This window comes from Vicugna pacos, chromosome 22, assembly GCF_048564905.1.
Source record: "Vicugna pacos chromosome 22, VicPac4, whole genome shotgun sequence".
Taxonomy (NCBI): domain Eukaryota; kingdom Metazoa; phylum Chordata; class Mammalia; order Artiodactyla; family Camelidae; genus Vicugna; species Vicugna pacos.
Window position 1 is genome coordinate 32,253,463 of NC_133008.1, and position 25,162 is coordinate 32,278,624.

General features: G+C 61.4%; 2 protein-coding genes across 3 annotated transcripts; one reads left to right on the forward strand and one right to left on the reverse strand.

Moving 5' to 3' along the window:
• The first annotated feature begins 5,946 nt into the window (after window positions 1–5,946).
• TMEM259 (transmembrane protein 259) lies at window positions 5,947–14,552 on the forward strand. Of its 2 annotated transcripts, none has more exons than XM_072948133.1 (11): window positions 5,947–6,372; window positions 11,005–11,286; window positions 11,664–11,763; window positions 11,876–11,986; window positions 12,228–12,350; window positions 12,419–12,519; window positions 12,632–12,689; window positions 12,777–12,860; window positions 12,950–13,082; window positions 13,163–13,262; window positions 13,377–14,552. In XM_072948133.1, exons 1-11 carry the CDS (start codon window positions 6,142–6,144, stop codon window positions 13,896–13,898), a joined length of 1,845 nt encoding a protein of 614 aa, XP_072804234.1. In that variant the 5' UTR covers window positions 5,947–6,141; the 3' UTR covers window positions 13,899–14,552. The 2 variants fall into 2 exon arrangements, with proteins under 2 accessions (XP_072804234.1, XP_072804235.1); XM_072948134.1 differs by having other exon boundaries at window positions 11,161–11,286.
• GRIN3B (glutamate ionotropic receptor NMDA type subunit 3B) lies at window positions 14,481–23,212 on the reverse strand. Its single transcript, XM_072948132.1, has 9 exons — window positions 22,771–23,212; window positions 20,576–21,171; window positions 19,039–20,071; window positions 16,337–16,482; window positions 16,144–16,259; window positions 15,870–16,021; window positions 15,377–15,541; window positions 15,232–15,293; window positions 14,481–15,067 (listed from the first exon to the last, which is right to left on the reverse strand). Exons 1-9 carry the CDS (start codon window positions 23,194–23,196, stop codon window positions 14,668–14,670), a joined length of 3,096 nt encoding a protein of 1,031 aa, XP_072804233.1. The 5' UTR covers window positions 23,197–23,212; the 3' UTR covers window positions 14,481–14,667.
• Between the last annotated feature and the right edge of the window lie 1,950 nt (window positions 23,213–25,162).

Consider the following 25,162-nt stretch of genomic DNA (forward strand, 5'->3'; position numbering starts at 1 on the left):
ATGTCCTTATAAGGCCGCGACGCGCCGGATTCCAGCGGCCGCCGGCTTCCTGAGCCCCCCAACCGCTCCGACCCCCGCCCTGGCGCAGCATCCCAACACCAGGGGCCCGGAGGGCCCCTCGCCCCCTCTGAACCCGCGGGGAACTGAGGCAAGGAGGGTTGGGGCCTGCACCACTGATACCTGGCACTCCTGCCCTCTCCCTGCTGGGAGCCCCTAAGCGGCTGTATCACCCTCTCTGGGTCCCACTTTACCCTTTTGCACCATGACCAGAGAGGAGGAATGGCTGAGTGGGACCCTAATTCCTTTGGGACACCAATGAGGCCCCCCTCCTCTGCCACTTAGAGGTGCCTCCCAGTCTAGGTCCCCTTCTGGGAACTCCTACAGCTGCGTGGTAAACAAGGGAACTAGGGCGGGCTCCTCAAAGGAGGGGGCCGTTGGTGCTGGGGCTTTGGTGGATGCGTAGGAGTTTGTCAACCCAAAAGGGATTAGTGTTCTTGCCAGAAGAAAAAGCGCAAATACCTGGAGGGGCAGCGGTTGAAAGCCGGTAGCAATCAATTAGATACTGTGGGGAAGAGGGGATGAGAAGGGTCCTTCAATTCTGGGCTGAGGGATGATGGGAAATTGGGGGGGGGGTTGGTGAACAGCAGAGAGTTTAAGTCAGGAGATGCCTTGGGGTAGGTCTGAGGCTGCCAAGGGAGCCAGGCCAGGCATTCAGTAGGTGCTACCTGCTTGTACAGATAAATCAATAAATTAATACAGGAATAAATCAATTCACTTCTTCAGTAACTCATTCATTCACACACCTATTCATCAAAAGCTCCCTGGTTTGGCCTCTGCATGGCAATACTGGCTCCCAGGAGACCTTGGCTCTGGCCTGCTCATCCCTGGGAAGACAGAGCCAGGTACAGACACCTCCCACCTGATGTGAGCAGGCAGAGGACAGAAAGAGGGATCTGGTATGGAGGAACCTGGGGAGGGAGTGGATGCTCCACAGGAGGGGTCAAGAAAAGCTACATGTGAGAGGGGATGTGTGAGGTGGGGTTTTGAAGCATGAGTAGGAGTTTGACACATTTGACAAGTGGCTGGTTGGGCTCTATGAGGGCTTAGAGATGACTCACCCTGCCCTTCCCTGGGAGCACTCTGCCCTGGCACCCACTCCTGGATGTCTATTTACTCTTTCCCCACCTGTCATTCTTCCATTCCAACCCTTTGAGGGCTCCTTTTTTCAGGGTTCAAATCCTAGCCAGGTGGTCTTGGGTGAGTCTCTTCCTTTCTGGATCTGTTTCATCCTGTGTGAAATGGGGCCCAGTGAACAAGTGGAGGGTCAACAGTAAGTGTGGGAATGGTGTGGTGTGTCAGTATCTAGGTGGGGAGCCGTGAGTGCAGGAGCAGCTGCGGGGGGTGGTTTGGGTGGTCCCCTTGCAAGCCCTGCTGAGGCATGGGGATGGGTGGGACCCAGGGCACTGTGGAGAACAGCAGTAGGGCATTGGAAAGGAGGCTCAGTCCAGTTTCCCCCAGCCTCCCGGCTCCAGCCAGCAGTGGTCAGAGGTTGTGGGCAGCACGTCCATGGACCTCTGCTGCTCATCCAGGGGGGCCACCAGCAGGTCTCGGGACACCATCCTGACCTGGGAGCCTTTGCGACAGAGAAGTGGCACATGACACCCGCCAGCGCCCACCCAGGCAGGCACTTGAGGGCAGTGGCTGGCTGATGTCTGGGTGTTGGGAGGGTTGGGAGGACAGGGAGCAGGAAGGACTGCACGGGGGGCTCCACAGGGCTGGACATGAGCTAAACTACAGAAGACGGAGCCCAGATGTTTCCAGACCTTAGAGTCACCTGCCCACCTTCCCACTGGTGAACTGGCCAGGCCCCTCAACGCAGCCAAGCCTCAGTGTCCCACTTGTGAAATGGGCTTAGCTTCCAGGTGTTGATAGTCACCAGGAGCCCAGATGTAAGCGCCACGTAAGTGCCGGGTGACTTGAATCTTGACATTCAGACCCGTGCTGACCAATGGGACCAAGATGACGGTAATGCCCCACCGGGGACCTTCCTATCGGGAACGGGGCTGCTGCATCCTGGAAGGTGGCTGGCAAGGCCAAGGAAGGGAAGGCTTCCATTTACTTGATTTTAATTAATTCTGATTTAAAATTACAAACCAACACTGGATCCAGATTTTGGCAAGTGTCCAAGTATGTCTGAAACAACTTGGGTGTGTGTGCATTTTCCTTTTCATTGTCCACTGTAGGCAATCCACCTACAGGTAAGTCTCTCTGGGGAAACGTCAGCGTTGGCACTGAGATGTGCCCTGAGTTGGAAAGCCAGATTTCAAAGACTTGGCACAGAAACAGGTGTGGAACACTTTGTACATCATTTTCGCATCAGTGATGTGTTGCAGTGATCAGACTTCCGAGATGTCGAGGTAAGTGAAATATATTATCAAAACAATTCTCTAACATGGCCTAAAATTTTAAATTATGTGCTTGGTTTGTCTTATTTTTCTATTGGCTAGCTCTGTCCTAGACTGTGGGCCAAATTCAGACACTTTTTTTTTTTAACCAGTTTGGCCCCTGAGCTAAGAATGGTTTTTACGTTTTTCAGTGGGTCTAATACTATTCCACAACACATGGAAATCATGTAATATTCAAAGTTCCATGTTTGGATAGTTTTATTGGCACCTGGCCATCCGTGTACAAGTTGAGTGGTCTCTGGGCTGCAAAACTGAAAATATTAGCTCTGTGGCCTTGTATAGAAACTAGTCTAGGAGAGGGGAGGGTGCAGCTCAGTGGCAGAGTGCGCACTTAACGTAGCATGCAGGAGGTCCTGGGCTCAATTCCCCAGCACCTCCGTTAAAAAAAATTTTAGTAATAAGCTTTAATAATAAGTAAGTAAACCTAATTACCTCCCCCCACCAAAAAATTAAAATAAACAAAATGACTCCTTAAAAAAAAAAGTGGATACTAATCATAAAAAGAAAAAAAAAAGAAAATAGTCTATTGACCCAGGGTCTAGACTCTCGGCCTTCTGGAACTCAAGAGACGCAGATGAGACATTCCAGAATTTTGAAATCCTCGTGTTCCAAAGGCTTGGAATATTAAAATTGGAGAAACTTCCCCCAGGACCTAAGACTTACCGGAACTCTGTGTTTCTGTATAATCTGAAGGCCTGGGCCTGGGCTCCAATCCCCCTGCAGCGCTGAAAGGGCCGGCACAGGCCACAGGGCGAGGTGAGTCAAAAGGTGTCCAAATCTTAGGAATCTGGGCTCCTCTGCGGAAGCCGGCAGGGAGGTCTGGTGTCTCTGCAGCTGCCCTCTGCCCTCGACGCACCTCTTTCTCCAGGACTGACCCCTGGGCCTGCAGGGGCCAAGGGACGGGAGCTCCACGATGCTGGAGGGATGGGGGCCACGGCGGGAGGACCTGGGTGGCAGGAAACCCTGGAGCCTCAGCCTTGGGTTGAGGGCATGGGGTCTGGGGGGCTGGGCACAGGGGCTGCAGGGGCGGGAAGGGCCCTGGGCCCCTTCCCAGCAGCCACCTTCTGGGTAGTCCCTACCGTCCCTGCAGTGTCAGGTCTCTGAGTGGGACCCCAAGGGTCCTGTGGGTCTCAGGATGCAGCAACTACCAAACAGTTAACAGTAAGGACAAAATCTCAAGCCTGTTAACGCAGGTGAGGACCCTCCCTTGCTCACAATCTGCCATGGCTCCCCACTGCCCCTTCAACAGAGGTGCCCTCCAGGCCCCGTGGTCTTCTTGCTTGCTCTGCTCCAGACACGTGGGCCTCCTCCTTGCTCTGCCTCCAAATTACCAGCCTCAGTTCCGCCTCTGGGCCTTTGCCCTGGTGGTGCCCTCTGCCTCCAATTTCCACCTGGCTTGTTCACAGTCTTTCCAGCATTTTCTCCCCACTCCACCGCCACCCACACATGCCAGACAGGTAACATGAACGCCAGAAACCCAACCTGTCTTCTAAGTTCCCAGACAGTTCCCAGAAGGGTGGGCCTGGGGTCTGGTCCTTCTCAGTGTCTTTGGTTTAGAACTGTCCCCTACCACCTTCCTTTCTTTATGACGACGACTTTCACTTGCTCTCCTGGGCCATGTGTCTCCCTTGCGTGAAAGCGAGCTCTAGCCCGAGCTGCCCAGTACAGCAGCTGCTCCACACACAGGCCTATTTCAACATAAATTACATCAGTAAAAATAAGTTTTAAAATTCCACTCCTCAGCTGCACTGGCCACACTTCCAGAGCTCAGGAGCTGCATGCGGCTAACACACTGGACCTCAGTGGACGTATCAGAGACCCACAGCTTCCCCCACGGCAAGGCTGGGTTTACTCTCCAGGTCACGGGGACATCGCCTGCCTTGTCCACTGGGAAAGATGATTTTGTGTTTTCCCTTTGCCACTAATAAGTGACCTAGGGGTGATCCCTAATAATGTTCAGTGCGCATGGATTTAAGCACCTACTGTATGCAAGCCCCATGCAGGGCACTCTCTATGTAGCAGGAAGAGAATGGCTTTGGCCTTTTGGTTGGGATAGGCCCATCCACCTCCAGGGAGTGGGGTTCCCAGGATTATGAACCCCAGCAGGAAGGTCTGGAAGGGTCTCTCCAGGTCACAGCTGAAGTCTCCTCCTTCCCTGACTACCCAGTGCAATGCAGACAGACGCCCTGCTCGGCCCCCAGTGCCACGATCTTTTCCAGAGGCCCTGACTGTGCCCTTCACGGTGGGATGCTCACCATCGGGAACCAGACGAGACATCTACCTCGTGTCTGCCTGTCTCCTGCTGGTCCCTGAGCTCTGTGAGAGCACAGATGGGCCTGAAGTGGCCACACTGTGTTCCCAACACCCGGCACAGGCCCTGGGGCGTTGTCAGCCATTCCCCAAGACCGCCTGCTGCGGTGTCCTTTCCCAGGATGGATGCCCCAGCATCCTCTCCCATGCCTCCCGGCTCCCCCTCCTCCTGCCCTGCTACGCCGACGCAGCCTACTGGGCCTTGCTTTGAAGCATAGGGTGGCAGTACCTGGCATACAGTAGGTGCTCAATGAACGCTGCGTCCTATTACTGAATGAGTGAGGGAGTATGTGGTCCAGATCACTCACCCTGGCCTGGGACACTGGCAGGTGCCCGGTGGCAGTCAAGAGGAAGGCATGGCTGTGGCTCTAAGAACTCATACCGTAGTTCAGAGTCCTTTTTACGCACCGGGCACACACCGTTTGTGGCCCCGCTGTGGCTGGCAGAGGCCTGTCCACTCTGTCGTCCCCGAATGGGCTAAGGTTGCTGCCCGGCAAGGACAGGGGCCTGGCGGTCAGGAGCAGGAGACAGAAGGGAGGTGATCTATCTGAAGGCCGGGTTCACAGAAGAAAAGCGAAGGTTGTTGCTGGGAAGACACAGCTAGCAGAGAGCAAAAGCAGGCCTCTCGGCCTCTCCTGCGAGCAGCTGGCGCTCTGCAAACACCCGAGCCAGCGCCAAAGGACGTGAAGGGGGGGGGGCGGGGCTGTCGAATCGCCAACCTCCGCGGGGAGCGGGAAAGCGGAGCCTAGCATAGGCCCTGGGACGTCAGGAGGCACCGCGCGGGTCCGCACGGAAGGGCAGCAGGTCCCACCAAAACGAGAGCTACAAAGTATTGCTGGACAGCTTATTTAAATGCCACAAATTAAAACACTTTACAGTTGGGATAACCGGCCCCTCCCCCGTAAACTTACTTTTGACATAACTTTCTAGACAGCCACGTAAAAAAAAAAACCTCCAAAAGTCACATCTACTTTGAATGTATTTTATCTCCTCTAAAATCCTCATATGTTGACCAACTTTACCGCCCAAGAGCCTCCTTGAAGCCGCAGAGGCTCGTGGGCGCAATATGCAAAAGCCCAGGCCAGACGCAGCCCCGCCCCCCGGTGCTCCCCAGCCGGGCGCCAGGTCTGTGGGCGGGGCCGCCGCGGGCCAGCCGCCGGCATCCCAGCGTTCCCCGCGGGCGCAGGTTGGCCACTCTTGCCGGCACGGTGACTCGCTGGCGTCAGCTGGGGCGCGGAGGCGGAAGATGGCGGCGGCGGCCCGGCGGCCGTGAGTAGTGCGGCGGCGGCGGCTTTGGGGACGGCCGATGGCGGCCGGAAGGCGCCCTCGGGGACCCACGGACCGATAGGGGGCGACGCGGGGCAGCATGTCGGAGCACGCGGCGCCCGGGGCCCCGGGGCCCGGGCCCAACGGCGGCGGCGCCGGCGCCGGCCCGGCCCCCGCGCGCGGGCCTCGCACTCCCAACCTCAACCCCAACCCTCTCATCAACGTGCGCGACCGGCTCTTCCACGCTCTCTTCTTCAAGATGGCTGTCACCTACTCGCGCCTCTTCCCGCCTGCCTTCCGCCGTCTCTTCGAGTTCTTCGTGTTGCTCAAGGTGATCGCCGCCCCGACCCTTCACCCCGGCAACTAAGCCCTGCCCCCGGACCCGTAACCTCTGACCCGGCTCGGGCCATCGAGCCCCTCCCACCCAGAGGCGTAGACCCGGACCGCCCCGTTGAGCTCCTTCCTTTCCGCCTTCCACCCTTGCCCCTCCGCCCAGAGACTTCCACCCGGGAAGGCTCGAGTCTTACCCTATTAGTGGCCCCGATCCCAAACTCATTCCAAGCCCTCTCCAGGCGCACGCCACTCCTGGCCTCGCCCTTCCCCGCGTCCCCTACCTCCCGAGGCCTACAGCTAGGGAGCCCGGCCCTGACCTGCCAGGGACTTCCTCCTAGCAACGTGACCCTTGGCCCTGCGCCTGGGATCCTCAGCCCGGGATGACCCCCACCCCACCCTCCCATCCTGGCCTGGGCCAGAACCTCAGACTTGAGGGATTCCAGGCCCCACCGCCACTGCCCCCCTCCCAGGACACACCCCCAGACCCACCTTCACCGGAAGCTGCCCCCTCTTCTGTCTCTTTCCCCCTCGGGACCTTCTGCTTGCCCCCACCCGGATTCTCCCCTCTCTGAACCTCTTTGGGGAATGTGACCTAGATGAGGTCACATTCACCAGCGTTAGTGGCAGAGTCCCAGCGGGTGGTGCTGCTTATGGCTTAATAAGGGGCCGCCCGTCAACCTCCCTGGGTTGGTAGAACTTTCAGCTGTGAGGGCAGCTCAAGGAGGACAGGCATTGCTTTGGGTCCCTCCAAGAAGGGGTCTCACTCAGGTGACAGCTGAGGCCCTTCAGAGAAGGAGCCCACTGGGTGCCAGGGTTCTGGGATCCTGAGCAGAGGAGTGGTCCCTGTTGGCCTGGTGAGCCTGGGGGAGTAGAGAAGTGGCTGTTTGGTTTCATCTCCCCTTGGAGCGCTGCCGTGCAGGGCCGGGGGATGGTGCAGAAGGGGGCTGACCCTGCTGGTTTAGGCACATGAGATGCGCCTGGGCCAGGTTGGTCAGGAGCCTGCAGCCCTTTCGGGTTCAGTGGAAAAAGCGCAAGCTTGGCCGTCCTACAGGCCTGGGTGTGGGTCCTGGCCCTCCCACAGTCTCGGGGAAGCCCCTAATCCCCCAGTCTCAAGTCTGCGATGATGACTGATGCTCCTGGCCTCCTGATGCTGAGTGGAGCTGGCTTTCCCACAGCCCCCAGGACGGCAGGTGTCTCCTGAGGCACATGGCTTGGGTCCTGGAGGATGACTGAATCAGGATTCCTTTATCCTGGACCCAAGGACGCCTGGAATGTGGACAGAAGCCTGTGTGGGTGTGATCTCCTCGGGTGTCCACACCACACACTCAGAAGGCGTCACTGTGTCTGGCAGTCGAGCCTTTGTCATTTGAGGGTGTTCCCTGTGTGAGGTGGAACCCCGTCCTCAGCCTCCTCAAGAGCAGGTCCCGGAGCCTCATCTTTGTCCCCCCACTTCCCGCTTTACCAGGGGACCAGGTGACTGGGAGGCCAGGCAGTGTCCCTGGTGCAGGCGGTCAGATCGCCCAGGCCGCTCTCAGCCTCCCAAGTTCTGCTGCCTAGACTGAGCTGCAGCTCAGGAGGACCCTTGTTCCCTGCAAGCCCACCTGACCTCTGGTGCCTTGGGTTTTGCTGAGGCTGCCTCAGGTTCCAGAAAGCTCCGCCCCTTTGCTTGCTGCCTGCTGGCTTCCTGCCTTCTTGCTGCCAAGATCACGTTCCCCTCCCGGACTTCCTCACACTTGCCTCTTCCTGGGGCACCTGTGCTCTAAGTTCACTGCCGGGCGTGAGCCAGCCAGGCCGCTCGTCCCTCTGCTGGGTCTCGGGTTATTTTGGGGACTAGTGTCCAGTGCCAGCTCCTGGGAAGCAAGAAGTGGTGGCCGGGGCCTCTCGGGAGACCCCCGGCAGCCCATCTTCCACTTCTGTTGGTTTTCCTGGCATTGAGGCCAGCCAAGACCACTGAGTCCCGGAGCAGTGGGTTTGAGGTACCCAGGCCCGGCCGAGTGGACTCGGGACCCTGGGCAGCCTAGCCTTGCAGCTGCTGAGCAAACGCCCGCGGGGTGAGGGGCTCTGAACATGCGCCTTTGCCATTCACTCCCTCTGGAGAACAGGGGTAACGGGGTGCCCCTTGAGCAGTCCCCTTGGGGGTTACAGAGAGGACGTGCGTGGAGCAACCCAGGGCCCCTGCTCTGAGTGAAGGTGTTCTCTGTGTCGCCTCCTCAACCAGTCTGGGCCCCAGGGCAGCGGGCAGTGGGCAGGGCAGGGTCTGTGTTACATCAGGCAGCCTGAGGCTGTGGGGAGTGGTGTGTGCAAAGGCCTTGGAGCTGGTGGAGCAGGAAGGCAGCACAGAGGCCAGGTGGAGGGCAGGAAGGGCCTGGACAGAACTCCTGAAATCTGGGACAGGAAAAATAGGCAGGGCTGCTGGGTGCCAGAGTGGGCCCGCGTGGTTGGGCCTGTCCTGTGTGTCCAGCGATACGTCTTAGGGAGCCAAAGCCCCGTCTACCAGCGTGTTCCATGAAGGGGAAACAGGACCAGGTCTGGGCAGCCTCGTCAAGTGGGGGGAGAGGCTTCGGGCCCACCTCTAGGGACCCACCTGCATGCTCAAGGGCAATGGACCCCACCTGGGGTCTTGGGTCAAGGGAGGACACTGATGAGGCAGACCCCTGTGAGGGGTGCTGGAGAGGGCACCAGGGTGACAATGGGGTCCTGGGGGCCAGTCAGCGAGGTCATGGGCGTTGGTGCCACCATTGTACCCCTCCTCGAGGGACCCAGCTGCCCCGGCTTGGTGTGTCTTCCAGGCTTAACTCCCGCTTCCACCCCTCACGGCTGTGGCCTTTGTGCCTTGGTTTCCTCTTGTGCCACCTAGGGGTGATGGCAGGTGCATGTGTCCCCCGGGGACACGCCTGGGCAGCCACTGGCGTCAGGCCACACTGTGTGTCAGTGCTTCTCATGGTGTCTCGGCACCTTGTACAGTGTTGTCCTTTTGGCTCAGAGGGGATGGTGCCCTGACAAGGTGCTCCTGCTGGACACCTGGGCCTGAAGAGCACGGCCAGGGCTGTGGGTCAGCTCTCTGATCACATCTGGCTGCCGTGGTGGGTCCCACACCATCGTGACCCCTGCCGCCAGCTCAGCGGTCCTCAGACATAGTGTTAGGGAGAGGGGCTGGGGGTCCCAGATGCGCTTAGCCTGTGGCCACATCTCAGGGCCCTCTTGCAGACTGGCCCGTGGGAGGCTCTGCAGACCTGTGGGGCCTCAGCTGGCTTCCCACACTGCCTGCCCCCCAGGCAGAGTCCCTGCCATGCTCTCAGTCTCTGCCCAGAGCCCAAGGCCTGGGGCTTGGGGTGTGTCTGCTTACATCTTAGCAATGCTCTAATCCCATCCGCACACCCCCCCACCCCCAGTGCTCTTGGCTGCAGGCAGTTCACGTTGGCCAAGAGAAGGTATTGGAACTCACACAGCTGAGAAGTTGGCGTGGGGGGGGCGCCCCTTCAGTTTCAGGAACAGCTGGATCCAGGACCTCAGCGGTATGTGGGGCATCTCTCCACTCTTCATCCCCTCAAGTCACAGCCACAGGGGCCGGGCTGGGACTGGGGAGGGTGCTGTGCTGGCCCAGCCTTTGTTCAGCCTGCAGGGCGAGCTCCACTGGGGAGGCCAGGCAGTCCATGGGACACCTATGGGGCTCGTGGCAGGGTGTGGAAAGGATGAGGTGCTGGCAGCTGTGCGGCCACGGGCAGTTAACCACACCCTTGAGTGTCAGCATCCCGCCAGAGGACAAGAAGGGACCTTGGGCTCTGGTCTATTATCCGGGTGTTTCTGGCTGTGGTTTCATCCCACACAGTGGGGGACTAGTGTGGGACCAAGTGCGTGGTCGGGATGTGTCAAAGGCTGTGCCACCCCCAACTCCCACCTTTGCCAGGGCAGCAGGCAAGCACCCCACTGGGTTAGCCAGGCCCTCAGGCCCTTTCCCCAAGAGGTGGGTGCGTGGGTGGGACACACAGGAGTGATATGTCCAGGTTGGGATGCTGACATGCATCCACTGGGGCCCCATGAGAGGCACAGCGCTGTGAAGGTCTCTCCTGGGCACCGTGGACATCAGGACTGGGGCATCCTAGGCACTGGGGGGTATGGAGGAGCCACCTTGGACCCACTTACTTAATGCCAGGAGCCCCTCAGCTATGACAACCACTGATGCCCCAAGATGTGGCCCCGTGGCTCCTGGGGCCTGTTCACAGATGAGAAAACTGCCCCTCAAAGAGACAGATCCAGCAGGCCCTGCTGCAACGCCGATGGCCTGGCTGAGAAGGCCGGCTGTGTTCAGCAGCTGCCAGTCCTGGAGGGTGTGGGTGCAGCGGGCGCCCCAGCCTCAAGGGAGGCTGTATTTAGCTGGTGAGGTCTGGGCTCTGAGGATGAGGGAGCAGCTGGTTGGCGGCCCCCTGTGCTCTGTAGGTCCCTGTCAGGAGGGCCCAAGCCATCTTGGGCCATCCCTGGGTGAGGGTCCAGCGGGTGCCCAAGACACACTCAGGACTTGCCTGAGCCCCCGGGGCCCAGGCTGCTTGGGGCCTGGTGTGCTGGGTAGGGTCCTGCAGGTGGGAGGCAGGGCCGTGGGCAGCTTCCCTGCTGACCGCCCCCCGCCCCCCAGGCCCTGTTCGTGCTCTTCGTCCTGGCCTACATCCACATTGTCTTTTCCCGCTCGCCCATCAACTGTCTGGAGCACGTGCGGGACAAGTGGCCGCGAGAAGGCATCCTGCGCGTCGAGGTGCAGCACAACTCGAGCCGCGCGCCCGTCTTCCTGCAGTTCTGTGATGGCGGCAGCCGCGGCAGCTTCCCTGGCCTGGCCGTGGAGCCGGCCGGCCTGGAGCTGGAGGAGGAGGAGGAAGAGGAGGAGCTGACCATGGAGATGTTTGGGAACAGCTCCATCAAGGTGAGCTGGCTGGGAGGGCCGCACAGACCCGAGGCCTGAGGCCCTCCCCGGCTGCTGGAAATGTGCCTGACCTGCAGGCCCTGGCACTTGGCCATATGGCTCCCTGCTGCTCTTGCTCTGGTGGCCTCAAGACAGAACAGAGGGCTGTGTCCCAGCTGTCACCTGAAAAGGACTGGCCTACTGGGGGTGCCAAGGGCAGAGATAGCCGAGGAGACCCCCAGAGGCTCCAGGCCCAGACCTCTGAGCGGGTCCTGGCCTTCCCAGATGATGGAGCTGCTGCAGGGATGGTAGGGGCCCTGTCACTGGAGGGAGGGAGGTGCTTGGGCAGCCAGAGCCCAGGGTCCCATGGCCCACTGACCCCTGCCCCTACTCTGCAGTTTGAGCTGGACATCGAGCCCAAGGTGTTCAAGCCATCGGGTGGCCCCAAGGCCCTGAACGACAGCCAGGACTTCCCCTTCCCTGAGACACCCGCAAAAGGTAGGCTCACTCCCTGGGGCTAAAAGCCCAGGGCCCCAGGCAGGCCTGCTGTCCCTCACCCTCCCCAGGCAGAGAGGCCCTGCAGGCTGACCTGGCCTGTCCCCGCCCACAGTGTGGCCACAGGACGAGTACATCGTGGAGTACTCGCTGGAATACGGCTTCCTGAGGCTGTCACAGGCCACGCGGCAGCGGCTGAGCATCCCCGTCATGGTGGTCACCCTGGGTGAGTGTCAGTCCTGGACCAAGTTCGGGCCCCTTTCTCCCGGATCTCAGGGTCTCCTCCTGGGAGAGGGACTGGGGGGGGGTAACCCCGAAGCCCTGAGGCCGAGGTGTCCAGGCCTGCCAGTCACAGCCTGCTGGGGTGAGGCTGGGCAGGGGCTCCCCCACTCCCAGAAATGAAGGTCTGGCCTTCCTGGGGCCTCGGCCTGGCCGGGGCCCCGTCCCTGTTACGGTCCCGCCCACAGACCCCACGCGGGACCGGTGCTTCGGGGATCGCTTCAGCCGCCTGCTGCTGGCCGAGTTCCTGGGCTATGACGACATCCTCATGTCCAGTGTGAAGGGCCTGGCCGAGAACGAAGAGAACAAGGGTACGTGGGGGCCCAGGGATGGGGCCCAGGGCGCGGCCCGGGGCGCCTGCTCAGTGTCTCCTGCGCAGGCTTCCTGCGCAACGTGGTGTCCGGGGAGCACTACCGCTTCGTGAGCATGTGGATGGCCCGCACCTCGTATTTGGCCGCCTTCGTCATCATGGTCATCTTCGTGAGTGCTCCGGGGCGGGGCGGGGGCGGTTCCAAGGAGGGCACCAGCCCGGGGCCGGAGGATGTGAGGCAGGGCAGCCCCTCCCCCAGGCGTCACGTTGTCCCGCTTGCAGACCCTCAGCGTGTCCATGCTGCTGCGCTACTCCCACCACCAGATCTTCGTCTTCATTGGTGAGTGTCCCTGCTGGTCAGCCCCCTTCCCCCCTCCCCCCGCCGGGTGCCTCACCCGGTCTGCCCGCCCGCCGCCCTGTCCCGCAGTGGACCTGCTGCAGATGCTGGAGATGAACATGGCCATCGCCTTCCCCGCGGCTCCCCTGCTGACCGTCATCCTGGCCCTTGTGGGTGAGGACCCCACTCCCACACCTGATGCCCCGGCCCTGCCTGGCCTGTTGCCCACCCACCCCAACCAGCTTGCTGCCCGGCTCCTGCAGGGATGGAAGCCATCATGTCCGAGTTCTTCAACGACACCACCACGGCCTTCTACATCATCCTCATCGTGTGGCTGGCTGACCAGTATGACGCCATCTGCTGTCACACCAACACCAGCAAGCGGCACTGGCTTCGGTGGGCACCGGGGTCCCTGGGGTCCCTGGGGCCGGGGCGGGCTCAGCCAAGCGGCAGTACCTCACTGCCCCGCCTCACAGGTTCTTCTACCTGTACCACTTCGCCTTCTACGCCTACCACTACCGCTTCAACGGCCAGTACAGCAGCCTGGCCCTTGTCGCCTCCTGGCTCTTCGTCCAGGTGAGGCGGCTGTCCCTGCGACTGCCTGGCCCCGGGGCCCGGCCCACTGGGGATGCCACGGAGGAGGGGGTTCTGGCTCTGGGCTCTGGCCTGACCTGATGCCTCCCCCCGCAGCATTCCATGATCTACTTCTTCCACCACTATGAGCTGCCTGCCATCCTGCAGCAAATCCGCATCCAGGAGATGCTGCTGCAGGCCCCACCACTGGGCCCCGGCACCCCCACGGCGCTGCCGGATGACCTCAACAACAATGGAGGCGCCCCGGCTGCCACCCCCGACTCTGCCGGCCAGCCCCCTGCCCTGAGCCCTAGCTTGCAGGGTGCCGGCGGGGGCCCCGGGCCTGTGGCTGAGGCACCCAGCTCCTTGGTGGCCGCGGCGGCCTCGGTGGCTGCTGCAGCCAGTGGTGACCTGGGTTGGATGGCAGAGACGGCCGCCATCATCACAGATGCCTCCTTCCTCTCTGGCCTGAGCGCCTCCCTCCTGGACCGGCGGCCGGCAATCCCCCGGGCTGCCCAGGACAGTATCCCCCAGAGCGACTCCCCGGGGCCTGACACAACCCCTCGGGCTGCCGGGGTGAGTGGGCCTAGCCTTGCATCCATGGGCCTGGTGGATGCACCCTCGGAAGTCGGCTCCTGAGCCCTGGGCAGCTGACTGCCTCTCTCCCTGGCTGTGCAGGCCAGCCGGGCGTGACCTGGCTGGAGCCTCCCGGGATCAGGGGGGCTGTCCCTGGTGGTTCTGGGACTGCCCAGCCTGCCTTGGGTGGTGAGAGGGTCCACCAGGTTTGCTTGGAGGCGGGCTTCTCTCCCCTGGGCCGTGGGGCCTGTCTGCAGCCTGTCCCTGTTTATGGTGGGCTTCCTTCGCCAGCAAATCAAGACAGGCCAATGAGCCTGGTGGGAGAGGGGGCGGGGGCTTTGTAGAAGATTCTGGAAGGGGCTGGTGAAAGGTCGGGAGTGAGCTGTCCCAGGGGCAGAGCGGGCAGGTCTCTGAGCAAGGTGAACGTGGGTGGAGCTGGCTCAGCTGGTGCTCCGTCGTGCGCAGTGCCTTTCCACAGCCACCCTCACATGCCCAGGCTGGGGTCCCAGGAAGGTCCAGCTCACACCTCAGCCACAGGGACGGCCGGGAGCCAACATGGAAGGCAGCCACAGGTGTCGCCTCACCCTTCTCGGGGTAGTAGCTGGCAGGCAGCCCAACCCACTCGGTGAGGAATGCAGAAGAGCGCCCATTCCACTCTATTTAATTGCAGTGTACAAAATGGTGTTTGTATATAGAATAAACTGTCTGTTGACAGTGTCTAGGCCAGCGTCTGTGTGGTGGGGCTGCAGGGAGGGGGCCCACCTTCCAGTGGGGGGGGGCCCCTCGGAGCAGGTGGAGCCACTGGAACTGAGCTCCGGGTCCCTCCTCACCCTCACTGGGCAGCCCCAGTTGATTCTACACAGGCCTGGAGCGGGTGGCAGGGCTGCTCGCCGGCGCCGTCCCCAAGCTGGGCAAGGAGCTCTCCGTGCCGCACCAGTGCTTGGCGGAGCCGCTCGCGTGCGCCCTCGATGTGTCGCTCCAGCTCCTCCAGCTCCCCAGGATGCGGGCCTTCCGAGGGCAGCTCCGTGGGCACGCGGCCATTGGGGCAGAACCGGATGGGGTCCCCCGGCAGCCTGGCCTCACCCACGTCCACGTCTGGTGGGTCGGCAGCCACGGCTGGCTCCAGCAGGAAGCGCACGTGACGCTCCCTTGCCACAACCTGGTGCACCCGCGTCCAGCTTCCCGGGCCCGCGGGGGCAGCCAGCATGTCCCGCCGAGTCTCCTCAGGGTCCCTGGAGATGGGTGGGGCTGAGCAGCCGCATCCTACCCACGACCCTCCTCTGCCCTCCAGGCTTAGGGTGCCTGGGGAGGTCACGGGTGGTGTGGACCCAGTGGCTGGCTTGGGGGCAAGTGCCAGAGCTGGTGGGGTGGGGAGTGACCCCCCAGGGATGCTTACCTTGGCTCGGGCTCTGGCTCCTGTTCCTTGGGCGGCTCAGCGTTGAGGGCGCGATGGATTCTCTAGGAGCCAAGACAGAGGATGCATCGAGGTCGGGTCCGCGGGAGGCTGCCGTGCCCACCCACCTGTGTGGTTGCTCTCTCACCTGGCTGGTGTGCAGCCAATACTGCAGCCTGTTGCCCCTGCGGATGCGGGGCAGCGCCAGGTGGTAGCAGACGTGCTCGCCTAGCGAGCTGAGCAGAGCACTGCCCAGGCCCAGGCAAAGCAGCACAAAGAGCCCTGAGAAGTGGTGGATGCCCATCTGGAGGGTCTACAGGCAGGACACAGCACACAACCCTTCATGGTCATGGCAGACACTTGGGGAGTCCTGGCCTGGGGTGGGGTGGAGGTCAGAGGTTGGGCCAGACAGAAGGACCTGGGGCTGTGGAGCTGCACTGGAAGGCTAGCGCTCCATGTTCAGGACTCGGGTTTCATGGAAGAGGGGCCGCGCACTGGAGCTGAGGTTTCATGGGACAGATAGGAGTCCACAAAAGCAGGCCAATATGCACGAGCAGGGGTTGGCCACCTCAATGGGGGAGCAGGCAGGCCCAGGAACCCCAATGCCTACCCACCCCGCCGCGTCCCAGGCCCTGCCCCACCTCTGTAACAGCGAGGATCCGCTTCCCACAAGGCACCATCTTGTACCACTTGTCATGCAGCAGGTCAATGAAGCCCGAGGACTTGTAGCGGCTGATGAACTCTGACAGGTTGGAGGTGAGTGGCGAATTCTGGGGGAGTCCAATGCCATAGCCTTGGGGAAATCGGGTGTTGGGTCGGGACCAAGCTAGACGCAGACCCAGAGGGGCTGTGCCCGCCTGAAGCCGGCAGTGGCTCCCCACTGCCCTAGGTTCACTGGTCCCAGGGGCCTCTCACCCTCGATGGCGAAAGGCTTGCCCACGGTCAGCAGCCTACAGTCGGCGTCGATGGACACCTCGTAATCCAGGAGCGCCTTGTCCATGATGAAGGCGTTGAGCCTGGGGGGGTCGCTCCTGCAGGGGCAGGGGCGGGGTGAGCGGGCCTGCGTCTCCCCGCCCCGCCTGGGTGGCCCACCCTGCGGCCGCCTCACTTGAGCATGGCGACGCCCTGCGGCGTGGTGGGCGCGCTGTGGCGCCGCATGTGCGCGTGCATCTCCGGGAAGCTCTTCTTGATGTAGGCCTCGGCGCTGCTCTCCCACACGGTGCCGAAGCGGAAGCCCTGGGCCAGGTGGTGCAGCTGCGGGCCAGCGCCGGGTCAGCGCGGGGCCGCCCCAACCGCTGCCCGGCACCCCCAGCCCAGCTCTCTCCCCCAGCCTGGACCGCCCAGGCTGATGGCTCTCAACCAGCCTCTCCCCTAGTCTGACTGAAGTGGACGGGGGGGTGGGGGTCCCCTGGGCATGGCAGGGGGTGGAGCAGCACCCCTGGCTGCCCCCGCCCATGCCAAGAGCATCCCCAGTCATGACAAGCACAGATGTCCCCAGACCTGGCCCAGTGTCCCCTGGGGGCAGGACTGCCCAGTTGAAAACTGCTGTTGTAAAACCCCCACATCCATCTCCAGGCAGACCTGGCCCTGAATGCCACAACTCCCACTGCCCTGTCAGTGTCTCTCCTTAGGGTCCTCCAGGAAACCCAAGTTCACCACGTCCAAGACCCCCTCCTGAATTGCCCCACACACACACACCTTCCCACCACAGTCAGGGCAGCTCGATTCTCCCTCCTCTGTTCCTCCCTGGCTCTCTCACCACCACCCGTCCATCTGCAGATCCTGTGGGCAATGCCTTCAGAACACCCTGAACCTGCCCACGGCTGGCACCTCTGCAGCCCTGACCCAGGCCCCCCCACCCCATCCCTCCTGGACCAGCAGTGTTCCCTCATCCCTGGTCTCTTGGGGCCACCCACTGATGGTGCAAACTCCTAACGCATAAGTGAGTGGCTGCTGAGGCCACACTGACCAGGGCCTCCTGATGGGGCTACAGCCCCTCCAAAAAGCCAGACCTAAGTCTGAAGCCTGTAGAGCAGGGCCGTCTAGAACATTCTGGGAAGGGAAACACTCTGCACCTGTGCTGTTCTCCAGCGACTGTTGACCGCTTACAATTAAATCAATTTAAAAAGAAGCACACGTGGCGAGTGACCAGCACTTCGGACAGCAAGCATCTAGGTTTTATTACTGGTTTAGAGAGGACACTGGTGGGGCGGGGGCAGCAGAAGAGGCTAAAGTCCATTTGGGGATGTGATCGGCTAGATGCAAACACTGGGAGATGCTGCGGGAAACACAACAAGACTATTTGTCCAACAAACAAATCTCTAGTGTGAAAAAAAGATGGACAAGGAACCTAGAGTCGAGTGTCAAGATGTACGTTCCTGGGACAGACACTCCGTGTACTCCACCTGCCTCTTGTTTATAGAAACGTTTCCTCCTAGTCCCTACCCAGTTTCCAGAGCATGACTCTAATCAGAGACATGAGGAAAACAGTCAAACGGGACAAAATAATAATGGTTTAGCCATCTAACAAAGTCAAAGACCTTTAGTTCCTCCCTGAGGGCGAGACGGAATATTCTGAGCCACGTCCTTTGAGCTGTTTTGCAGAGGCTGAAACCACCACCAGGTGGAAGAAGTAAACTGCATGCTGCCCCCCAGCACGTGGACCCCAAAACAATTGGAACCAGGGTGACGACGTTGACGCCTAATGACTTCACCACCAACCAATCCATGAGCTGATCACATGCCTCGCAAACCCCCTCCATCATCCTGTCTTTAAAAACCTTTCCCTGAAGCTCGCCTGGGACTTCAGATCTTTCAAGCACTAGCTTCCTGGACTCCTCGCTGGGTACCTACAATAAACGCTGCACTTTCCTTGACCACAACCCAGGGTCAGTAGACTGACTTTACTGTGCGCGGGTGAGCGGACCTGCGTTTGGTTCAGTTACAAAGAGGTTTCTACCGTCTGCCATGTCTGTGCATGTGTGATTGGGATCCTGATTCAAACAAACCATGGTGGGAAAAAAGACAGCTGAGAAAGTGGGCCCCTGATGTTTAAGTTCCCAGAATATTCATGATGAAATGACAGGAGGCCTGGTGCGTGGATGAAACTAGCCAGGAATTGATTTTAGAACAAGGCAATGGGTTGATGCATGGTGGTCCTTGCTCCCTACTCAAGAATATGACAAAGTTTTAATTAGAAGAATGCGTACGCTGGGGCATGCCCTGCTCTGCCCACAGCTGTCCAGGTCTCCTGGGGGAAGCTCCATCTCAGACAGAGCTGCTTTTGAGGCCTAGGTCCTCACACACCCACAGGCCCCGCACGGTCTGCTCTGTCCCCTCCCTACCCTCTCTTCCCTACTCTCCCTTCCTCCCTCTAGTTGCCCCAGCCACACAGGCCTCCTCAGTGTTCCTCCAACACACCAGGCACAGTCCTGCCTCAGGGCCTTTGCACAAGCTGCATCCTCTACCACATTCCTCCCTGATATCTCCATGAAAGTCACCCTGCCCTGAGGAATTCCTGATCCCCATTTGAGAAATTGTCCGTCCCCACTACTCCCTTTGTCCCCACCTGGCCTTATTTTCCTCCCTGGAACTTGATCACCATCTCGCACACCGCCCATTTTGCTTCTCTCTCTCAGTTCTTGTTAGCAATCCCACCTGTTTTGTCCCGGCTGGGTCCCCAGCTCCTGGCACACACAATACGTGTTCGCAGGAGTGGATGCCTGCACTTGACTGGGTTTTGGGTGGGGACTGGGGTGAGTGGGTGGGTGACCTCCTGGCTCTGAGCCCTGAGCCCCCGCAGCTGCCCACCTTGGGGTCGTGGATGCCGGACAGCTCCTCGAACGTCTTGTCCCCGACTATGACGGCAGCCAGGTTGGCGGTGTAGCTGGACAGCACAAGCAGACAGAAGATGGCCCACAGGTTCATGAGGAGGCGGCCCGTGGGGCACTTGGGAGTCTTGCTGAATGCCGTGCGTCCAAAAAGGATGGCGTAGCAGAGGCTGAGGGCGGAGGAGTAGGAGAACACGGTGCCCCGGTTCCGGCCTCGGGGTGTGAGGCCGTAGGGGCTGCGCCACTCATAGAGAGTGAGGAAGAGCGCGGTGAGGTGCAGGGCAGCGAAGACGCCCAGCCACATGGACCAGTGCAGCGGCCACATGAAGGCGCCAATGGGCGCGGCCGTGTCCCGCGCGCGCACCATGATGCCCAGGCTGGTGGAGAAGAAGGGGCTGCTGAAGTCCACCACCTGCGAGCGCGCCGAGTTGATGCTGAAGCTGGTGACCGCCATGTGGGCCCGGCCAGCCAGCAGGTCGCCCACCAGGCCGGTCCAGCGGCCGTCCCGCAGCGCCCCGTACTTGCCATCGCCCACGATGTACAGCTGGAAGTCGAAGGGCGTGTCCTCCGCCAGGCGCTCCAGCAGGTCAATGCAGTAGCCATAGCAGCACCTGCGCAGGGCGCGGGGCACCGAGCCATTGGCCAGCGCGGCGAACAGCGCATCCAGGGCGGCCGAGTCGTTGGTGCCGGGGGCCAAGCACAGCTGCCCCGCCGGGCACTGCCCGTCCTCGTCCGTCTCGCGGGTGAACACGAACGGGTGCTCCACCAGCGTCACCACGCGCAGCTTGGGCCGCGCCCGGGAGCCGGGCAGGGGTGGGGGCCGCGGAGCTGCGCCCCTCGGCTCCAGCTCCAGCCGCCCATCCCGCCAGCTGCCCACTGTGGCCCAGGCCGGGGCGCCCAGCGGATCCTGGCGAAGGCTCCACACACGGAAGTGCCGGGAGATGTGCACCTGTGAGAAGCTGGTCACCCACACCGGCCCCGTGTGGCCCCGGAAGGACGTGTTGGCTAGGAACCTGGGGTGGGATGGGGGTGCATCAGGGCGGTGGAGGGATCCGCGGGCCAAGCTCAGATCCCTCCGCCTCGCCTCCCTGAGACACACCTGGCCCTGGGTCTCAGGGATGCTGCTGTGCCCCACTCCAGATCCCCTTCCCAGCTGGAGCACCCATGCCCTGGAGGTTGTGACGACGGCCCCGCCCGAAGCCAAGCCGAGGGCTGATTGCCCAGTTCAAATGCCCAGGTGGGGCTGTCTGCCCCCGGGGTGCTATCCACCTGCCAGAACCCCCCAGGATCAAGTGGAGATGCTTCCGCAGGCCTCACCCATTCCCTCCCCTGCCCTGCCTGCTTCTCCCAGACACCCCTGCCCCCAAAATCCCCTTCTTGGGCTCTGCTTTCCCCCACGATGGACAAACTGCCTGGCTTCTGAGGGCACAACGCCTGGCATACAGCAAGTGCCCAATAACGTTGCCTTTTGCCACCCACAGTCAGAGGTGCCTTCCTGCAGCGGCGTCTGCGCTCACCGTGCCAAGAAGCGACCTGAGGACTCAGGCTCGGCCGGCTGCAGGTCATTGCAGTTGACCATGGTGGGGAGGAGGGCACGCTCCGGCTGCACACGGGCTGCATTGCCCAGCGCTCGGGCCACTAGTTCCACCGCGTCGTGGATGGCAGCCTCCAGTGGGGGCCGAGCCACCTCGCCCAGTGCCAGCAGCCCAGGCGGCAGGCCCTCGGTGGGCAGGGCCTTGGCGGGCAGTGGCGTGCCCAGCAGCCAGCGGGGCCCGGGAGGCGCGACCTGCAGCACCTGACGGGCCCGGGTGGCGTCACAGCCCAGGAGTACTGCGATGGGTACCGGGGCTGTGCCCCGCGCCGACACACCCAGTGGGGCCAGGCGTGCCTGCAGCCCTTCACTATCGCCCGTGTCCGGCCGGCTTAGGTCCAGCACCAACGTCGGGTCCCGGCCTGCCCGGCTTGTCCAGAGGGCCACCAGGCTGCTGGGGTTCCGCATGCGGCAGAGCACCAGGCCAACGTCCTCCCAGGTGTGCGCCCGCAGCACAGACACCAGCACGTCAAGCAGTGTCTCCAGGGGGCTGGCCCAGTCCAGCTGCAGGTGAAACGGATTCTGGCAGAGAGGTGGTCACAGTTAGGGCTGGCAACCTCAATGTCCCATCATACTCTTCCCAGCCCCATCAGCAGATGCTCAATAAATACATGTCACCTTGGTGACTGGACCTCATGCCTGCTTCTTCCCAGTCTCACCCCTGCTCTACACCATCTTGTGGCTCCCCATTGCCAGCAGCACAAAGCCCAGCCCTGGCCTGAGGATCAGGGCCTGTTCCCTTGGTTCCAGTCACCCTGAGGCTTTCTGAATTCTCCAGCTGGAATACCTTTTGCCATTTATTGCCAGCCAACTCCTACACATCCTTCAAAACCCAGCTCTCCTACCTCTCCTCTATTCAGACTTCCCAGTCAAGCCAGGGACTGAGGGGCTCCTTCTGTACCCCATGGCACCCAGAAAGTTCTCCTGGAAATGTTTTGAGTGTGAGAAGGATAAGAGAGCTTTGCCAGACATCTAAGGCAGGACATCAAAGGCAGGCAGTGTTGTCCGGGTGGGGTCAGGGTGCCGAGTGTTGGAGGACAAGCTGGGGGCTGCTGCTCAGTCCTGGGCGGGGCCCACGCCAGCACCCCGCAAAAGGCTGACAGTTCCAACTACAGGGGTGCAGTTCCTAGAATCAGCTGCAGAGGGTGGCATAGGCCTGGATTTGGGTCCTGCATCTCTCCCATAGGGAGGGGTCAGGGACAAGGAGGATTAAAGCGACCCAAAAACTTCAGGAAAAAGACCTCAAGAAAAGGAAGTCCTAAAGGGTTAGTCTGGAGGAGGGAAGCCCCTCTCAGTCCCCATGTCCTGACATTGGGTCCCTCCCTGTTGGCCCTGGGAGGGGTTCTTTCCCTGGGGCACAACAGGGTCCCCAGAGTCCTGCCGGTTACCCTTTCCTCCTCCTCATCCCATTCTCTACTTTTTCAGAACCAAATCTGTGCCTGGGGGTGGAATTTAGAAAAGAATAAACTCCAGGGACGAGGAAGGGGTGGAGGAGGAGAGGGGTTTGGAGTGACAGGGTAGCCCTGGGGACCGGAGAGGGCCATCAGGGAGGCTGTAGGGCGGGGCCAGCCTCGGCTCCCCCCAGGTGGGGTCTGTGGGAGGATCCTGGAAGAAGGACGATCTGGTGCCGCAGCCCTTGAAACAGCAGACGCCGGAGTTCCCGGAGGGAGACCCACTTCCTGGTCCCAGCCCCCTGGCCCTGCGCCGTGGGAACCGGGAGGTGCCCTCGGACCTGAGAAGGGCGTGTAACGAGGGGAGCTCCAAATTCAGGGCCTAGAGGAGTGTCTTGTGGGATTCGCCATCAGGGGTCCAGGGCCGTCCCACGGGGTTCCCGCCTCCCATTCTGGGTCTACGAGCTCCGGGGGCATCCGGGATCCAGGGGTCCAGGTCTCGCGATCCCAGGGCCCCCAGGCCTCTGTCATCCGGACTCCTAGTCTCCATGCATCCGGACTCCTGGGCATCCCTGGGGGCTCCGGCATCTAGGGTCCAGGAATCTGAGTCCTGTGCGTCCCAAGGACTCCGCTATCCGGACCCCTGGAACCCGCGCCCCAGGAGCGTCCCAGGACCTCCCCCATCCGGACCCGGGGAACCCGCGGGTCTTGTCCCGGTGTCCGCGCGTACCGGGGCGCCGAGGGGCGAGCGCGCCTCCCGCCGCAGCACGCTAAGCACCGGGGTCTCGGTGGCAGCCGCCAGGAAATGCAGCTGCAGCAGCTCGGGCCGCGCCTCGGGGAAGGCGAGCACGGCTGCCACGCCCGGGGCCGCCAGCGCCTGGCACAGGCCGCGGGCCAGCGAGGCAGGGTCGCGGGCGGGGAGCACGGCGGCCACCAGCTCCAGGCTCAGGTTGTGCGGCAGCCGCGGCGCCAGGGCGGCCCGGGCCAGGGCGGCGCGGACGCGGGCGCGGGCTGCGGGTGCGCGGGGCAGGAGGGCGCCCAGGCGCACCGAGCCCCCCAGGTGCGCCAGGACGCCGCACGGCTGCGGGTGGCTCCCGGAGGGCCCGGGTCCCAGAGCCAGCGCCAGGACGAGCCACAGCGCCCGCACAAACTCCATCCCAAAGTTGCCGGCGGGAGCCGCGGGGCGGAGCGGAGGGTGGCACCGCGGGAGGCGGGACCTCAGCCCGCCCCAGCCTCTCCCTGCCCCGCCCCCTCCAGGCCGGCGCCCATCCTTCCTGCCCCCGCCTGCCGACCAGCGCCCGTCCTTGCCCCATCCCGGTCCCCTAGTACCTAGCAACCCACTAAGGAGGAGTCAGACCCACCACTCAGGGCAGGAAACCCAGGCTCGGATGGCAACCCCATGTGGGGGCAGGGAGGGTGGGATCTAACCACTGCCCTTCCTGGTTCCGTGCCATGGGAGCTTCTCCCCATTCTGCAGATGAGGAAACCGAGGTTAGCACCAGGGAGGGATTTTGCATCATAATCAGTCCCCGCTATCACCCCTATTCCACCCCAGGATTTCATTTCATCCCCCTGCCCCCAAGCCTGGGAATATTTCCCATTGCTCAATCAGGGAAACTAAGGCCTAGAAGGGGTTAGTTTGCCTCCACAGTCACAGAACAGCACCTCCCTCCAGAAAGCAGCATCTACCCAGACCGACCCATGAGTGTGCTCCAACATCGCTCACACCCTTGGGGAAACTGAAGCAGACACGTCTGATGGAAACCTATAGGGCAGGTCTCCTGCCATCCAGCTGTGGGCAGGCAACTTAAGCCAGAGAACTCCTCTTTACCCTACAAGACCCAGTTCCAAATGCCCCTGCTTGAAAAATATTCCTGGCTTGTCACCCAGGAGGCAGAACGTCCCCCTACTCCATTTAAGTTTCCCCTGCCTACATTAACTCCATCACATGCTATCATCCTTTTGTTCCTTTATTTGCTTTATTATTTAGCGGCTATCCCCTGCCCACCCCCCACCCCGCATCTCTGGGAAGCAGGGGTGGGTCTGGCTTATTCACCACTGTCTCTTGCACATGGCAGGCACTCTATAATCGCTCAGACAAGGGCACTTAGTTACATCACCTGCCACTGCTTCCGAATCTTCTGCGACTCCCCACTACCTGCCAACCTCCCAGCCTCCCCTTGTTCTCTGGGCTTTTCCACGGCAAATGAACTGGGGTTCCTCTTGTGCCCTGGCCTGCCGCAGGTGCTCACTGAACACTGGCCAGGTAAGGGGCCTGCAGTGTCCTGCAGGGGGCTCTCCTCCCTGGAGCAGGGGTGGAAGACCAGGCTCCCCTCATGACCCCTCAGGGTGCGGGGCCACAGCTCCACAGGGAGCTTTCCAGCTTGAATCAATGAGTCTACATTCGGGTGATTTTTTTCACACACAAACCCATCTCCTTCTGGAGCCAGTGTTGAGAGAGGCTGGAAAAAAAAAAAACATTACATGGATAAAAATGCCAAGAGGCAGCCAGCAGTATTGACTGAATTTTGAGATGACTAACGAGGGCCAAGTGGCTGGGTTCCAGGTGACAAGGCCACCTCATCCAGCCATCTGGCCAGGCATCCCAAGACAGGGAGCAGGAAGGAACTGGATTCCAGCCCCCGCCCTGCCTGAAGCCAGTGTTATACCAGGGACATGCCCCCTTCCCTCCCTGCCCCCATTGTCCTGGGTGAGGCAGCAGGTTACAAAGTGTTCTCAGGGACCCCAGGGCCTCATCTCACCCTGGGGTAAGGTCCCCATGCCAGCATGAGTCCTCAGAAGTAGGGACCCATCCTGGGTGGGTACACTTCCTCACCCTAATATGGCCTTCAGCAGACAGCCAACACTGTCATGCACTGGTTCTGGGAGGCAGCTGAGAAGCAGACAGGGCTTCGGCCCTCCCAGGACTCACACGGAGCCCCGCTGAACCTGCCAGCCCCCCAGCCCTGCTGGTACCCCCCCCCCTTACCAGTACTTCCCTATCAGGGCCAGTGATGAAGGCCCCGGCTGGAATCTAGAACTGGCTGCACTTGCGTGATTGGGGTGGATTCCTGGCCACTGCTCCTCGGTTCTCCATCTTTACAACGGCAAGGGTTGTAGCT

What these genes read in the sequence shown, in the direction of transcription:
- TMEM259 (XM_072948133.1), top strand. Translation starts at nt 6,142, where the DNA reads ATGTCGGAGCACGCGGCGCCCGGGGCCCCGGGGCCCGGGCCCAACGGC. An exon ending in TTGGGAACAGCTCCATCAAG is followed by an intron (nt 11,287 to 11,663) that starts GTGAGCTGGCTG and finishes CCTACTCTGCAG; the next exon opens with TTTGAGCTGGACATCGAGCC. An exon ending in TCGTCATCATGGTCATCTTC is followed by an intron (nt 12,520 to 12,631) that starts GTGAGTGCTCCG and finishes TCCCGCTTGCAG; the next exon opens with ACCCTCAGCGTGTCCATGCT.
- GRIN3B (XM_072948132.1), bottom strand. Translation starts at nt 23,196, where the DNA reads ATGGAGTTTGTGCGGGCGCTGTGGCTCGTCCTGGCGCTGGCTCTGGGA. An exon ending in GGATCCTCGCTGTTACAGAG is followed by an intron (nt 15,542 to 15,869) that starts GTGGGGCAGGGC and finishes TCCTGCCTGTAG; the next exon opens with ACCCTCCAGATGGGCATCCA. An exon ending in ATTGGCTGCACACCAGCCAG is followed by an intron (nt 15,294 to 15,376) that starts GTGAGAGAGCAA and finishes CTTGGCTCCTAG; the next exon opens with AGAATCCATCGCGCCCTCAA.